The sequence below is a fragment of the Narcine bancroftii genome, chromosome 4, assembly GCF_036971445.1.
Source record: "Narcine bancroftii isolate sNarBan1 chromosome 4, sNarBan1.hap1, whole genome shotgun sequence".
Lineage (NCBI taxonomy): Eukaryota > Metazoa > Chordata > Chondrichthyes > Torpediniformes > Narcinidae > Narcine > Narcine bancroftii.
Window position 1 is genome coordinate 71286475 of NC_091472.1, and position 15305 is coordinate 71301779.

The 15305-nt window shown below is 36.9% G+C and overlaps 1 protein-coding gene across 1 annotated transcript in view; it reads right to left on the bottom strand.

The window, feature by feature from the left end:
• Positions 1 to 991: 991 nt before the first annotated feature.
• Positions 992 to 15305, bottom strand: part of sft2d1 (SFT2 domain containing 1) — a 59437-nt gene continuing 45123 nt past the window's right edge. Inside the window, exons 6-8 of the mRNA XM_069931596.1 lie at positions 13509 to 13567; positions 3420 to 3449; positions 992 to 1516 (exon numbers count right to left, since the gene is read on the bottom strand). Coding sequence (XP_069787697.1) covers positions 1477 to 1516; positions 3420 to 3449; positions 13509 to 13567 — 129 coding nt within the window. The 3' untranslated portion in view covers positions 992 to 1476. The remainder of the gene's footprint in view (positions 1517 to 3419; positions 3450 to 13508; positions 13568 to 15305) is intronic.

A 15305-nucleotide genomic window follows, 5' to 3' on the forward strand; every position in this document is an offset into this window, starting at 1 on the left:
ATAGGTTTATGGGTCATATACCTGGATGCAATTATTTTACAAATGCACCATTAAATAATTAAAATGACAGACTCTCCATTATAAAATATACATTGTCAGAAAGGTTTTAAACAAAGGAAAGGAGTATTTGGAAGAGAACCAAAATCAATGGATACTTCTTTCTGTATCTCCAAGGTCACCCCCCCACCCCCAGACACTTGTATTAGTATTATTTTTGTAATTTTAATTTTTGTTAATTGTATATCATTCAATTTTAGAATTTGAGGATATCCAATGCCACTATTAGCGTATACTGCTCCTTCAATATTTATGCTTGAACCTAAATCTTTCTAATCAGTCCTCCCTGTCATCTACCTTAGAGATTGAGGAAGTGGTTGAAAACTTTGATTAGGTGTAGAAATGGAAGAGACATGGGAATAAGTATAAAACAAAAGGTATAGCATCTATGTCCTTGATTAAATCATACCACACACAGGAGAGGGCAGTAGTTTGAAGGTTAGTACAAATTGAATATATTAAATTCCATTTGTAAATGAATTAAAGTGTTTAAATGTTAGATTTATGGATGCCAAGGTGAAGCTCTTTGCTTCTGAGATAGAATATAAACTAGATCACAAGACAAAGGAACAGGAGGAGGCCACTAGGCCCATTGAATCTGTTCCATAAATCTACACTAAGCTAGTCTACACTAGTTCCAATTTCCGGCCTTTTCTCCATACCCCTTGATGCCCTCACAAATTTGATGCTTGTCTATTTCTTGTTTAGATACTCCCAGTGATCTGGCTTCCACTGCTGTATCCACGACCCTTTGGCTAAAGAAGTTCTTCCTAATCTCTGTTTTTATATAGAGAACTGAAAGCTTTTTAATAATTGGAAACAAAAGAAAATATTTTCTTCATACATTAATAACAATTCCTTGCATTTCCAATGTAAAATAACTCGAGACCCTTTCTGGCTTCAAGAAAATCATCTGATAAGACACTGTACTGCATGATTTTAACTGTGAGTCATCTTTAATTGAGTGAAAAATGCTGCTTCAAATTTTATAAACAAATTTGTATGAGGAATAATTAGCAGAAAGTAGCACAGTTTCAGTCGATGCAAAACAAGTTTTCATTATAATTATATTAGCTTTACAAAAATTTATTAGTAAAACTCATTAATCACAGCAGAACAGCAATTTAGGGCATGGCAATGCAAATGTATTAGAATGATATCAAACATTCCAATTACTTAAAAAACAGAAATTCCTTGAAAAACACGATGGCTTGATTCTTTGGTTCAGTATAATCAGTAATATACAGTAGATATTTTAAAAATAAAATATTACATAATTTTCTTTCTAATACACCAAAATAAACAAATGGATGGTACTTAGGAGTTATCCAAGAAACAAAATATGCAGTCTGCAGGTCTTTACGTGGCCACGAGTAACCACTAAAAAGGGTCTTGGGATTTGACAAGTTTTCTTTCTCCTTATTCGATGCAGGAAGTGCAACACTTTATTATAGCATCTCTGAAAGGTAACCATAAATAATTATTATGCCACAAAATAACATTTATATTATGCTTTTCATAATCTCAGCACTAGGTGCTTTACAGCCTTGCTCTTTTTAAATGTACTCGTGGGGGTAGTGAAAAAGATCAGAGAAAATGTGATAGATGAACAATATGCCCAAAAAAGTGCTAAAAATATAGAAAAAAAACTTCCTTTGATGAACAATTGAATTTGCAATTGGATCCCACAGAAAATCTACACATGCTGCAAGTTCAACACACAAATCCGATCAGGCTAGAGGGACTCAGCAAGTAACATTACATTAAAAAAAATCTCTTCAAATTTGTTAATTAATCTGTACCACAGAAGGCTCTAATTGACAAATGTCTCACAATAAAAGTATACATTTTAATAACTCAGTGATGGTGCTCTAATCTTTTCCTACAGTCCTGTTACAACTTATAAAGAACCAGAGAACTAAAGTGATGGGCTTCCAGGCTAAAATAGTTTGCTCGAAAAGTTCAGTCATGAGCTCTGCAATACAATCTTTGACAGGCAAACACAGGAGTATGTAAATATGTGCAGTAGGTCAACTTCTACCTTAAAGAGAGTTTAAAAATAGAAGTTTATTTTCAACAGAGCTTATTGTGCACTGAGAGCTACACAAGAATGCCCAATATGTGATTACTTGATTGTTTCAAGTGAAGCCACACAATTCAGACATACAATAAATACTAAATCACAGCAAATTCATATTAAAATATTTCCAGGAATTATATTTGTGTAAACGTGATATTTCAAATTATGAGGTGGTCACTGAATGCAGCATGTAAAACTCATCAGTTGGAGTTACTTTGAGGTGCAATATCTGTTCCAAATCTCTCCCATTTAGTACCCTAGTAGCTCCTTGTAATACAACACAATCTGTGCAAGGACAATTATACCTCAAAAGTTGTCCATTGGTTGTCCCTACTGATAACAATCAATATCTGCAATTAAATGCATTTTTGTATGTATTATCAATTTTTATCCTTGAATGTTCTTTCACCATCTGCCAGAGGTCCAAATTGTCTGTGAATTTAATGACTTGGCTAGCTTGGTTAGCAGTTACCATTCATGGAGAAGAGTAGATGTAGAAAGATTTTTTTCCCCCATGGTGGGATGGTCTAGGACAAGAAAGCATAACTTTAGGATTGAAGGGAATTCACAGAAAACAGAAATGCAGAGGAATTTCTTCAGCCATAGGGTGGTAAATCTGTGGAATTTGTTGCCACTGGCAGTTGTGGAGGCAAGTCATAGGTTCTTGATTAGCCAGAGCATCAAAGGTTATGGGAAGAAGGGCGGGCAGTGGGGCTGAGTGCAAAAATGGATCAGCTCATGATTAAATGGCAGGGTAGACTCAATGGGCTGAATAATCTATTTTTGCTGTTATGTCTTGATGACAGATATTGATGACAGATATTTAAGTACAAAGCCCAGATATTATTTAGTTTTACTTTAATCCTTTCAAATAGTAATCAACATGGAAGTACTGATTCAGTTAATGAGCTTTTGTGGCCTATGATTGATCTGATGCCACATGGTGTACACATTTAGGTATCACCATTTCCAAACTTCTTACTGTGTGAATACCTCCTGAGGTGGGAAAGGACAAACCTAGGGATAATAATAATTGACTTTACCTATGCAGAGTATTTATGGTAGCCAATAACTTCTATCTTTTGGATGAGAAAGTTGGTTCATCCAGGGAAACTCATGGTATCACATGGAAAATTCCAAAATGTCTTCAATTAGAAGGTCATGAACCACAAAAATCTCCACTTCAGAGGGGAATTGATTCTCAGTCATTACATGTGCAGATTTGCAAAAAAAAAACCACATAATCAAAGACACTGCAACAAAAAGGTTTTCAAGGACTCACCTTGCAAAGGGAATGTACGACAGACTGTACCTAAAAAGAAAATTGGGAACACTTCAGAAATCTGAATAAGCTCAGGTTGCTCACAATTGAGCAAATGTCCCACCCACACAGGTTTCACCTGCCTGCATTTGGCCCATATCTCTCTAAGCCTATCCCATCCACACATCAGTCCCATTTTTCCTTAAATATTGCAATAGTATCTGCCTCAAACACATTCTCCGGCAGCCTGTTCCATGCACTAACCACGCTCTGTGTAAAACTGTTGCCCCTTAGATTCCTGTTAAATCTTTTTTCATTCCCCCCTCCCCTCCTCTGGTCACCAATTCCCCTAATCTGTGCAAAATACAAAAATATAATTTTATAGCCTCTTTACTTGGCATTCCAAGATTAACAAAAAAAAAATACACCTTTGATTTAAACAGTGATTTGCTACAGATATTCTGAATTCATTCTACAGGATAACACAGTCTTTGAAGTAATTATGCCATGTAGATTTTCAAAACTTATTTGACAAGATTCCACATGAGAATCTATTAATAAAACAAAGATGTGAGGATTAAGAACAAATCTTTGGTATATGCTATAAATTAACATATCAGGGGAAAAAAAAGGACTTGAGGGAACTCTCCTGTTGTCATGTGGAACACTCAAATGTCTCTGTATTCATAGCTGCATCTTTTCTAAAAAAAATACAGCATGGATTTGGATTCTGCAAACCAATGCAGACTAAAACCAAAATGAGAATAAAAGTGATTAAAAATGTGATATGAAATAACAACTGAATGGTGGGATAAAATAACTAAATTTTAAATTTTCAGAAGGTTGCAAATGAGAACAAAGGCAGAATTTTAGTCATAGTGTAAATATTAAAATTTGGATAAAATTTTATAGAAAAGATGTAATTTTGAGAAAACTGATTTGGGATAGCACACAAGAATGACAAAAATGATAGAAGGATATTATCTTACATAAATTTAGTACAGTACAAAATACTTTATAGTCAATTATTACTTTTGAAATGTATTCTCAACTATTATGAAAAAAACACAACAATCAATTTTCTCACAGCATCATTGAGATGCACCTCAGTTTGCATAAGGGGCCAAATAGACCCACAGCATTAGCACCCTTCTCACTCTATTTGGCATTTTATTTTATTTTATTTTTTTATAATTTTTTATTTTTCACACCATAAATCACATAAGCCATGATATACACTATTTCTTTTTCACACATATACAGTGACTTTTTCTCCCCCCCTCCTCCTCCCAAGCCACCCCCCCACCCCCCCCTCTCATCCATTTTAGGTATACAATCTAGGTTGCATTAAGCCAGTCAGACAATGTTGTCATTCAACAAAAATACACCAGAAATTCTACTGAGTCCATTCTTTTCTTTCCTTCTCCTTCCATCAACTTAGGTAATGTTTGTCCCCGGTAGGTTTTCGCTATTGTATTTAATGTAAGGCTCCTATACTTGTTCGAATATTTCAATATTATTTCTTAACCTATATGTTATTTTTTCTAATGGAATACATTTATTCATTTAAATTTAGTAGTTTCTTCCTTTTAATTTGGTTATGTATTCCATTAATATTTAAAGTCATATAGTTCAGCGTAGCCCTTTTATATTTTGTTTATCTTCTCTTTCCGTTTTTCCATCATTACCTTTCCTCCTTTTCCATTTCTGTTTTCTTATTTTCAACTCTTTATAAGACAACATTCCTACAACATCCAACATTTTCCTTATTCTCCTATTTCTATCTTATTTATCCCCAATCTCCCCTTCCCCTCCTGAGTTGTCCTTTATCCCTTGTCGGACAACCACATCTCCCCTCTCCATTTGGATTTGCGAATCTACTCGCAAGCGTCAACTGATTTTGCAGTGACCGCTATTTCCCCCCATCCCGCCCCCCCCAGAAAAGATTTCACTTCTCATATGTCACAAAGGTCACTCTTTTAATTCCCTCCTTATTCTCTCTATTCCATTACCTTCCCTTATTAATTCTTGTCTATACTATATATATTTTCCTCTAAGTACAGATACTTTCACGTATGCACATTGTCTCTATTCACTCTTATACCTCTTTACCCGCATACATATCAATCGTGATCATTTTAACTCTCATTACCCGTCTTCCTCCCTCAGTCTATTTTTGTAATTGTTCTGCAAATTTTCGTGCTTCTTCTGGATCCGAGAATAGTCTGTTTTGTTGTCCTGGAATAAATATTTTCAATATCGCTGGATGCTTTAGTATAAATTTATACCCTTTCTTCCATAAAATCGCCTTTGCTGTATTGAACTCTTTTCTCTTCTTTAGGAGTTCAAAACTTATATTTGGATAGATGAAGATTTTTTGCCCTTTATACTCCAGTGGTTTGTTGCCCTCTCTTACTTTTTCCATTGTCTTCTCCAGTACCTTTTCTCTTGTAGTATATCTTAGGAATTTTACTACAATAGATCTTGGTTTTTGTTGTGGTTGTGGTTTAGAGGCCAATACTCTATGTGCCCTTTCTATTTCCATTTCTTGCTATAGTTCTGGACATCCTAGGGTCTTAGGGATCCACTCTTTTATAAACTCCCTCATATTCTTGACTTCTTCATCTTCCTTAAGGCCCACTATCTTTATGTTATTTCTTCTGTTATAATTTTCCATTGTATCTATTTTTTGAGCTAGTAGTTCTTGTGTCTCTTTAGTTTTTTTATTAGATTCCTCCAATTTCTTTTTTAAGTCTTCTACCTCCATTTCTGCTGCTACTGCCCGCTCTTCCATCTTGTCCATTTTCTTTCCCATTTCTGTTAAGGTCATCTCTATTTTATTCATTTTCTCTTCTGTGTTGTTTATTCTTTTTCTTAAATCCTTAAATTCCTGTGTTTGCCATTCTTTAAATGATTCCATGTATCCTTTAATAAGAGAAAGTATATCCTTTATCTTGCCTTTCTTTTCTTCTTCTATTTCACTGTACTCTTCCTCTTCTTCTTCCTCTGGGTTGGCCATCTGTTGTTTCTTTGGTGCCCTTTCCTTCTCTTCTTTCTTGTTTCTATTGTCTTCTGTGGTCTCTTCTTGCTGCAGGTGTTCTGCAGCTGTCGTTGCCGGCTGTGGAGATCGACTCCCCAGCTGGTCCCCCCTCCCGTCGGTGTGTTTTTTTTCATGCGCGGTTGCGCACTTTTACTCGGCTCAGCGAGCCATTTTTGTAGTCCATTATTTACCGACCTGAGGGAGCGGGTTTCTCTCTCCGCAGCGGGCATCTTCGGACAGGTAAGGCCTTCACCTTTTTCCTCCTTTGTCTTCTCTTCCTCTCTTCTTACCGTTGCTTTCGATTTTTCTTTTTTTGTCGCCATCTTCTTTCCACCTTTATACTCACTTTTCTGTAACTTTTATTTCTGTGCCTTTGTGTTTTCCTTTGTTTTTCCCGACTTTTCTGGAGAGGGCTGGAGTTCACCGTCCGGCCACTACTCCATCACGTGACTCCGATCACTCTATTTGGCATTTTAAAAAAGAAAGACATACAGCATGGTAACAGGCCATTTCAGCCTATGAACCCAATGCCACCCAATTTAAACCCCATTAACCTACAGCCCCAGTACATTTTGTACAGTTGTGACAAACCAAATAGCAAATCAGATAAATGATCAGTTGATCTGTTTTGGATCTATTAACTGGGGCAAGGAATTTGGCTAGATTACAGGAAACATCGATTCCTCTTTAAATAATCACAGAATTAATTTAAAATGTTCAAAACCCATCTCATTCAAATTCATTATACAAACCTCACTCCTTCAGTATTTCAGTAGAACATGTTTTGACAGTGTTGCAGTGGAGCTTCAAAAGGATAAACAAGTTACAAATTGTGAATCCTTTCATTACTTTGGGATGTCAGAGAGATGCAGTACAGATGCACCCCATTCAACCAAGTCTATACTGACTGTCCTAAGCACTATGGATATAACACAGAGCTTTAAATCTAGTCATTACTGAAATATACTAAACTAGGCAAACTGCACACTGCAAATATCCCATTAACAGTTAATATAAAGAAACTACAATAGCTGCAAAAATGAAATACAAACAAAAATATTCATCAGGCCAGAGAAAATTGCTTGGGAAATAGAGGTAAAATTAAGTTGATGACCTTTCGTCAAAGCTAGAAAACAAGCACATTTTAACACTTGTATCATTAATACAAAATTTTCCCCTTTCCACTGATGCTGCCTGACTTACTGGACATTTACTGCATTACCCTTTATTTTGGGTTTTCAGCCACAGTCATACTTCATCTATTACAGCTCCTTTTCTGATTCATCTTCACCATTTTGATTCACCTTCCTCTGTTTATACCTCCACTAATCAGATTAATCAGAAAAATCTTAACATCTCTCAGCTGTCACTGGTCACTCTTGGTCCTCTTTATAAATAGATACTCTCCTTTGTTCTCCTTGCCTCTATCTCCTCTATGAAAATTTTAAAAATGCTTTTTAACATCCTAAATTTTACTGGTTCTAATTCATATTTAACACCATTGCTGAACCGTACTCCCTTTCAATCAACATCTCCATCATCATCCTGTGTCAGTCTTAAGCAAAGGAACAGAAATGAGTTATGCTAGATAGCTTCTTCAGACTGCTATGTTGATCTGATCTTGGTCTCAGCACCATTTTCCTACCTGTTTCACACAACTTTTCTAAAACCATTCTGGTGCAGTTATGAATATATTCAATGACCCAATCTCTAGATAGAAAATTCCAAAAGGCACAAGAAAAAACATTCTTAATCAGCTCTTTTAAAAAAATTATAAATAGACAGCACCTTATCCAAAACTATACAACCCCTTAAAGGAGAAACATTGTCACTGCATCTCCTGTATCAAACTTGCTCTGAATTTTGTGCTTCATTGAGATTACCTCTTATTTTTCCAAATTTAGTGAACATAGGCCCAACCTCTTCCATCTTTCCTCATCTTTACTTCACTAAATTCTCATGTCAGCCATTCTTTTAATGCTTCCATATATTCTTGAAATTTAAAAAAAAATCCATGTACTGTCCATTCCCTTTATCTTCTATTTCTCTGTGCAGAGCTTGATGCTCTCCTTCTTCTGTGTCTGCTCTAGGGTTTGTCTTCTACTTCTCTTCCTTGTTATCTGTGTCTCTTCTGACTTTCTTGTTGGGCTGTTTGTCTCAGTTTGTTGGGTATTTTTTTTTAATGGTGTTTTGTTGTTGGTCCTCTTCTTCTGGGCTGGTTATCTGTTGTGTCTCTGCTTTCCTTTTTTCATTCTCATCCCTCCCTTTCTCATTATTTTCTGTATCTTCCTGCTGGGAGCCCTGCTGTCGGGTCTTTCTCAGCTGTTCGTGCTGTGGAGTTCCACTCCACAGCTGGTCCCCCCTCCCATCGGTGTTGTCTTTGTCGTGTGCATTGCACATGTGCGATTCCTTGCGCATGCGCGGTTGCGCACCTCTGTTTGGCTCCGTGAGCCAGTCCTGCGTTCAGTGGGTCGCAACCCTGCGGGGTTTCCACTGACCTCAGGGAGTGGGCTCCTCTTTCCACGGCGGGTCCCTGCTTCTTTGTACAGGTAAGGCCTTCACCTTTCTCTTCTGGTATCTTTCCTCATTCTTTTCTTCCTGTTGCTTTTGGCTTTTCTTTCTTTGGTGCCATTTCCTCTACACCTTTATTTTTATTTGTTGTGATTTGTGAGTCTGGGGCTTTGCTTTTTCTTCACTTTTTTCCTTCTTTTCTGGAGAGGGCTGGTATTCTCCTACCAGTCACTACTCCATCACGTGACTCCTTTCTTTCCTCATCTTTACAGAGTACAAGAGCAAGGAAGATATTATGTACCTTTAGAGAATATTAGTTTCAGCCATAACTGCAGTATTGTCTCCTGTTAGGAAACATACAAAGGCTTTATGAGAGTGCAGAGAGATTTACAAACATAATTTCAGGGACATTAGTTATGTGAATAAGGTTGAAGTAAGAATCATTCTCCTCAGAATAGTGGAAATTATGACAGATAGACATTCACTGAAATAAATTGCTTACTGGTCTGAAGTTTCTATTTTATGTTCAAGCCCTTAATCATGCACATCTTCAAATAAGATTTTCCAATTTGACCTCTTAATCCCTTTGTCATGATTTCAGCAATTTAAGGACCCAAATCTAAATTTCTTCAAATCCTTCCACCTTTTTACTTCTAATTAGCATTGCTTGAAGCCTTCCTTTAATCAATCATTTAGAAGTTTTTGAAAATTTTGTTTGAATATGCATCCTGGAATACTTCTTACATGAGAGCTGCAATACAAATTCAAGATCCAAGATTCCCTTATTGTCGTGTAATAAAAATAGGTGTAATATTACAGAAAATTGACTTTAGCCTGCCATAAGGCAAAAATTCACCATTGAAAATAAAAAAAAGAACCGCCCCCCAGAGTCACCGCATGTCCGTGGACTTGCCTCTAGCGTTCCCGCAGCCTCCTCAGTTGGAAGAGACTTGTTTATTTCATCAGTAAATTCAAAACCAATCTTAACAACAAAGTGCACAATCAAGGGTCTTGTTCAAATTACATAATGGCAATTAGTGCATTTTATCCATTCTTCTTCACTGAAATAAATGTGATATTGAATCATTGCCTAGGTGAATTTTAATATTTCAACATTATTTTGTCAGATATATTTGCATTTAAAATTAAAAAGGGCATTTCATTAGTTCTATCATTTAAAATTAACATTCACAATTTCCCATCTTTAAGAGTGCAGCTTTTCTTTTGCACTGATAATGGATACAGCAGCATGTACTGACTGAATACACAAGTCCACTTTGTTAATAGGCCATTGCAACAATGTCTCCGGCCATACTACTCCCAGCACAGCCATTCCACCACAATTAACAGTGGTTACAAAATAAACCTAGGAAAGGAAGCTCCTGCTGGTGGTCCCTCTTTTGGATTCACCAGGTTGCAACTGATTGTCATAATAATCTTTGAAGAATGCACCAATAATTCAAGCTGGAGTTTTGCTGCATTCTCCACCCCCCCCCCCCCCAAAAAAAAGTCTTTCACACAAAACTTAAAACAAAATTCAAATGTACAGGGTAGCATAGAATCCACAGAAGCAATAAGAGGTAGAATAATAGCTTTTATTCCTTGTTTGTAATTAGAAAGAGAGTAGCAGAGGAATTGGGGGTGAGGACTGCAGAAAAAGGTGAAGGCATAGTGGAGAAAGTTTGGGAATCTCCAAATAATGACAAAAGGGATGAAGACATTTTATTCACAATCGACAGTATGTTCACATGACATGGAACAGTGTTTTTGGAAATTTCAGAGTAAACTATCTGGATGAGGTGTTTGAAAATGAAAGGGGTCAATAGGGAAGATTTAGAAAACTCCTTCCTTCTGATGGAAGTCATCAAACAAAAAAAATGGGAATATTAAAATTGGAGCTTGACTACTTGGAGATAATTCTTTAACCAAAAGATTGGTTAATGTGATAAAATCTCATTGCTAAAGGTTAAGATTTTATGTGACGAATGATTTTTGGAATACAAATCAAAGTCAGGATCCTTTACATGCAGACATATTGATTCCAAGTGCACTCTCACACAACCTGTCTTGTAAATGATAAAACTATCTCCAATGAATGGTCAAAGCTCTTGAACATGCCAACTCCACCCGAGTTTGCAGCTCACCACTGCTCAAACACCGTTTAATTCCTCCTCCTGTTTTCATATTAAGACAAATGAAAACAATGTCAAAAATAACATCCTCTTCTGTACCATGTACATAATCCATTGCTCCTCCTCCTCAGATGGTCTGCATCCTTTAGTTTAACACATCATAGAAAGTAGAACCCTATAGCACAGTACAGGCTCTTCAGCCCTTAATGTTGTGCTGACCCATATATGCCTTAAAAAAAGTACTAAACCCTCACAACCCTGTAACTTTCTATTTTTCTTCCATCCATATGCCTGTCTAAGAGTCTCTTAAATGCCCACAATGTTTCAGCCCCCACCACCATCCTTGGCAAGGCATTCCAGGCACCCACAACTCTGCAAAAAAAAAAAAAACAACTTGCCCCTGATTTCTCCCCTAAATTTCCCTCCCTTCACTTTGTACATATATCCTCTGGTGTTGCTATTCCTACCTTGGGCAACAGGTACTGGCTGTCCACCCTATTTATGCCTCTCATAATCTTGTAGACCTCTAAGTCCCCCTCATCCTTCTATGCTTCAAAGAGAAAAGTCCTAGCTCTGCTAACCTTACCTCATAAGACTTATTTTCCAATGCAGGTAACATCCTGATAAATCTCCTCTGCATTGTCTCCATAGCTTCCACATCCTTCCTATAATGAAATGACCAGAACTGAACACAATACCCTAAGTGTGGTCTCACCAGAGATTGTAGTTACAAATATGACCTCTCTTCTCTTGAACTCAATCCCCCAATTAATGAAGCTCAACATCCCATAGGCCTTCTTAACTATCCTATCAATTGGTGTGGCTACCTTAAAGGATATATGGATTTGGACCCCAAGGTCACTCTGTTCATCCACACTCTGAAGTAACCGACCATTAAACCTGTACTCAGCCTTCTGGTATGTCCTTCCAAAATACATCACCTCAGACTTGTCTGGATTGAACACCATCTGCCACTTTTTTGCCCATCTCTGCATCCTGTCTATATCTTTTTGTAACTTTGGACAACCTTAAGCTCCATCCACAATTACTCCACCTTCATATCATCTGAGCACATTATTTGTCAAACCATCTGTTCCCCATCATTTCGTGGATAGAATTGCTTCACTTTTTTTTTAGCACCTTTGCTTTATATGCTGCAATAACAGGGATCTCCCAGTGGCCAACCATTTTAATTCCAAAAACTATTCCCATACCAAAGTGGCCTCTTGCACTTCCAAATTGAGGCTAAGCACAATTGGAGAAACAATACCTAAAATTCTGTCTGGGCACTCTCCAACCAGAAGGCATTAACTTTGACTTCTCCAGTTTCTATTAAATTCCTCATACAAATCTGTCTTCTTTACTCCAGCTCCCGAGCCCCTTCCCTCTCTATTCAGAGCTACTACCTCCTGCTAACATTTCTCAACTTTAAAAAAAAAAACTTCTACCCTCCCCCTGCCCCTTCCTCCCTCCTTTTTATTCAGGCACCCGCCTGCTTTTTGCTTATACCTTGACAAAGGGCTCAGGCTCGAATCACTGGTTACCCTTTACTTCCTTTAGATGCTGTGTAACTTGATGAGTTTCTCCAGCACTTGACAAAGCTAGGTTACTGCAACACCTTTATAGTGCCAGCGATTGGGACCGGACTGGGGTTTGAGTCCTGCACTGTCTGTAAGGAGTGTGTACGTTCTCTCTGTGTCAGCGTGGATTTTCTCCGGGGGTTCCAGTTTCCTCCCACGTTCAAAACATGCCAGGGGTTAATCGAGTGTAAATTGGGCAGCACGGATTCTTGGGCAGAAATGGCTTGTTACCATGTTGTATGTCTAAATATAAAAAATGTAAAATTTGTTAGTGAACTACAATCCCGCATCTGGGGTCTTTTCTGTTTAACACTTCAAATGATTTGTGTCAAATTTTGTCTGATTATATTTCTATTTAAGCATAGCTAAATGTTTAAATATAGTAATTTTATTACTATCTAATTAACATATCCTTTTGCACTTTAAAAATACTTCTTTGGCATTAAACAGGGAAGCCTGTAGATGCTGAGTGTAGTGCAAAATACAAAAATGCTGGAGAAACTCAGCAGGTCACACAGCATCTCTAGGAAGTAAAAGCTAACCAACGTTTTGGACCGGAGACCTTAGTCAAGCTATGAGCATTCTAGATTGCACTTGTGAGATTCATGCCAGACTAAAACCAAAATGAGAATAAAAGTGATTAAAAATGTGATATGAAATAACAACTGAATGGTGGGATAAAATAACTAAATTTTAAATTTGCAACTTTGTACCATCTGATCATGTTCTAACAGAAAGCTGATTAAACAGTCATAATTTAAAATGACTACTAGAAAACAATAGAATAAAAACTTCTTGGTACATTTTATTTTAATTTCTCTTTTAAGATGTGGATAATGATTCTTACCAAGTTGTTGCTAGGAACTGAAAAATACAGAACAATAAGGCGAGTACTTTGTTGTGCCACTAAAAGAGAAAAAATAAATTGATAATCTGGCATTCAAAAAATATACATTAGATCATTAGTAGCTAATAGCCATAATAGAATCCAATATTCTATGGTCTCTCATTCTATAAATGGATATCAGTGTGCAAAATATCCATTAAGAGCACTTGACAACTTTCTCATCATGTAGCATCCTTTGGCCCAATTTGTTCATGCCAAATAAATTGGCATTTTGGTATTGTCTCATTTGCCTGCATTTGGTCCATATCCTTCCAACTCCCTCTTTTATCCATGCATCTGCCTAAATATTTTTTTTTGGATGTCGAAATTTCACCTGCTTCTCCAATTTCCTCTGGGAGCTCACTTTAGATACACATTACCCACTGATTGAGCAATTTTCCCCCCAGTTCCTCCTTAAATCTTCCCCTTTCAACTTAAACCCATGCCCTCTAGAATTTATTCACCATAGGAAATAGATTGTGAACATTCATTTTATAATGCCCCTCATGATTTTATAAACCTATATAAAAGTCATCCCTCAGCTGCTAAGTTCAAGGGAATCAAGACTCAACCTATCTGATAAGCCCATAATTCATAGGAGCAGAAATAGGCTACCCTGCCATTTAAGGGAAGGCCAGGCAGTAGGCCTGGCCTTCCCTTCATCACCTTTGATGTCCTGGCTAAGAATCAATCATATCTCTGCCTTAAATACACCCAATGACCTGGCCTCCACAACCACCTATGGCAACAAATTCCACAGATTTACCACCCTCTGACTGAAGAAATTCCTCATTTCTGTTTTAAGTGAACACCGTTCAATCATGAAATTGTGCCCTCTTGTCCCAGACCAGTTATTCTCAACCTTTATCAGTCTAAGGCCCACCTGGCTTCCGACCCAACATGCCATGGCTCACTAGTGGCAAGGACTGAGCAATATTTTCAAGTCAAAGGCAGTTGTATATGAAACACATCTAATTTACAGTGTCCTTTATATATCAAAGATAAAGATACATAACCCATGTCTTGGGCTTGAGCCCTTCATCAAGGCATGGAAAAATGTCAACAAGCGTCCAAACAAAAAAGGTAAAGGTGGAGGGAGAAGCATAGTCCTAAAGGCAGGTGGTTATTACTATATAAAGGACACTGTTTTATCTGCTGAGTTTCTCCAGCCTCATGATTTTACTTCAAACACAGTGTCTATATAGGATTTTGTGTTTTACTTCCCTCCCTTTGCATCTAGGTATTTTCTTTTTCAACCTTTTTATTGGTTTTTGAGAAGATAATAATAACAAATATATAGATACCTATGATAGAAAGTTCAGGTAAAAGTAAAATTACAGATAGTAAACAACAGTAAACAAGATACATATGACCAATGTTGTCGATTAAAAAAAAGGAAACGAAAAAGCCTATAACTAATGTAATTTCTAACCCTAACCTATTATCTGAGTGATTACAAAGCCAGGCATCAACTACTGATTTCAATACTAATAGTTCAAAAGATGAAGAAAAAGAAAAAAGAAACAGTTTTGATAAAAAGTAAAAATAATTGATCTATAAATTGAAAATAATTGAAAAACCCCCAAAGTGAAAAAAAAAATAATCATTTTAGTGGTTGAGCAGTTAATCTTCTCGAGAGAAAGGGATGCCATCAAATCCAATACCATTGTGTATGCGAGAGAGGGACAACATCTTTTAACTGCAGCAAAATTAGCCTTCTAGCAATCAGGGAAGCAAAAGCAACTACATGGGATTGAG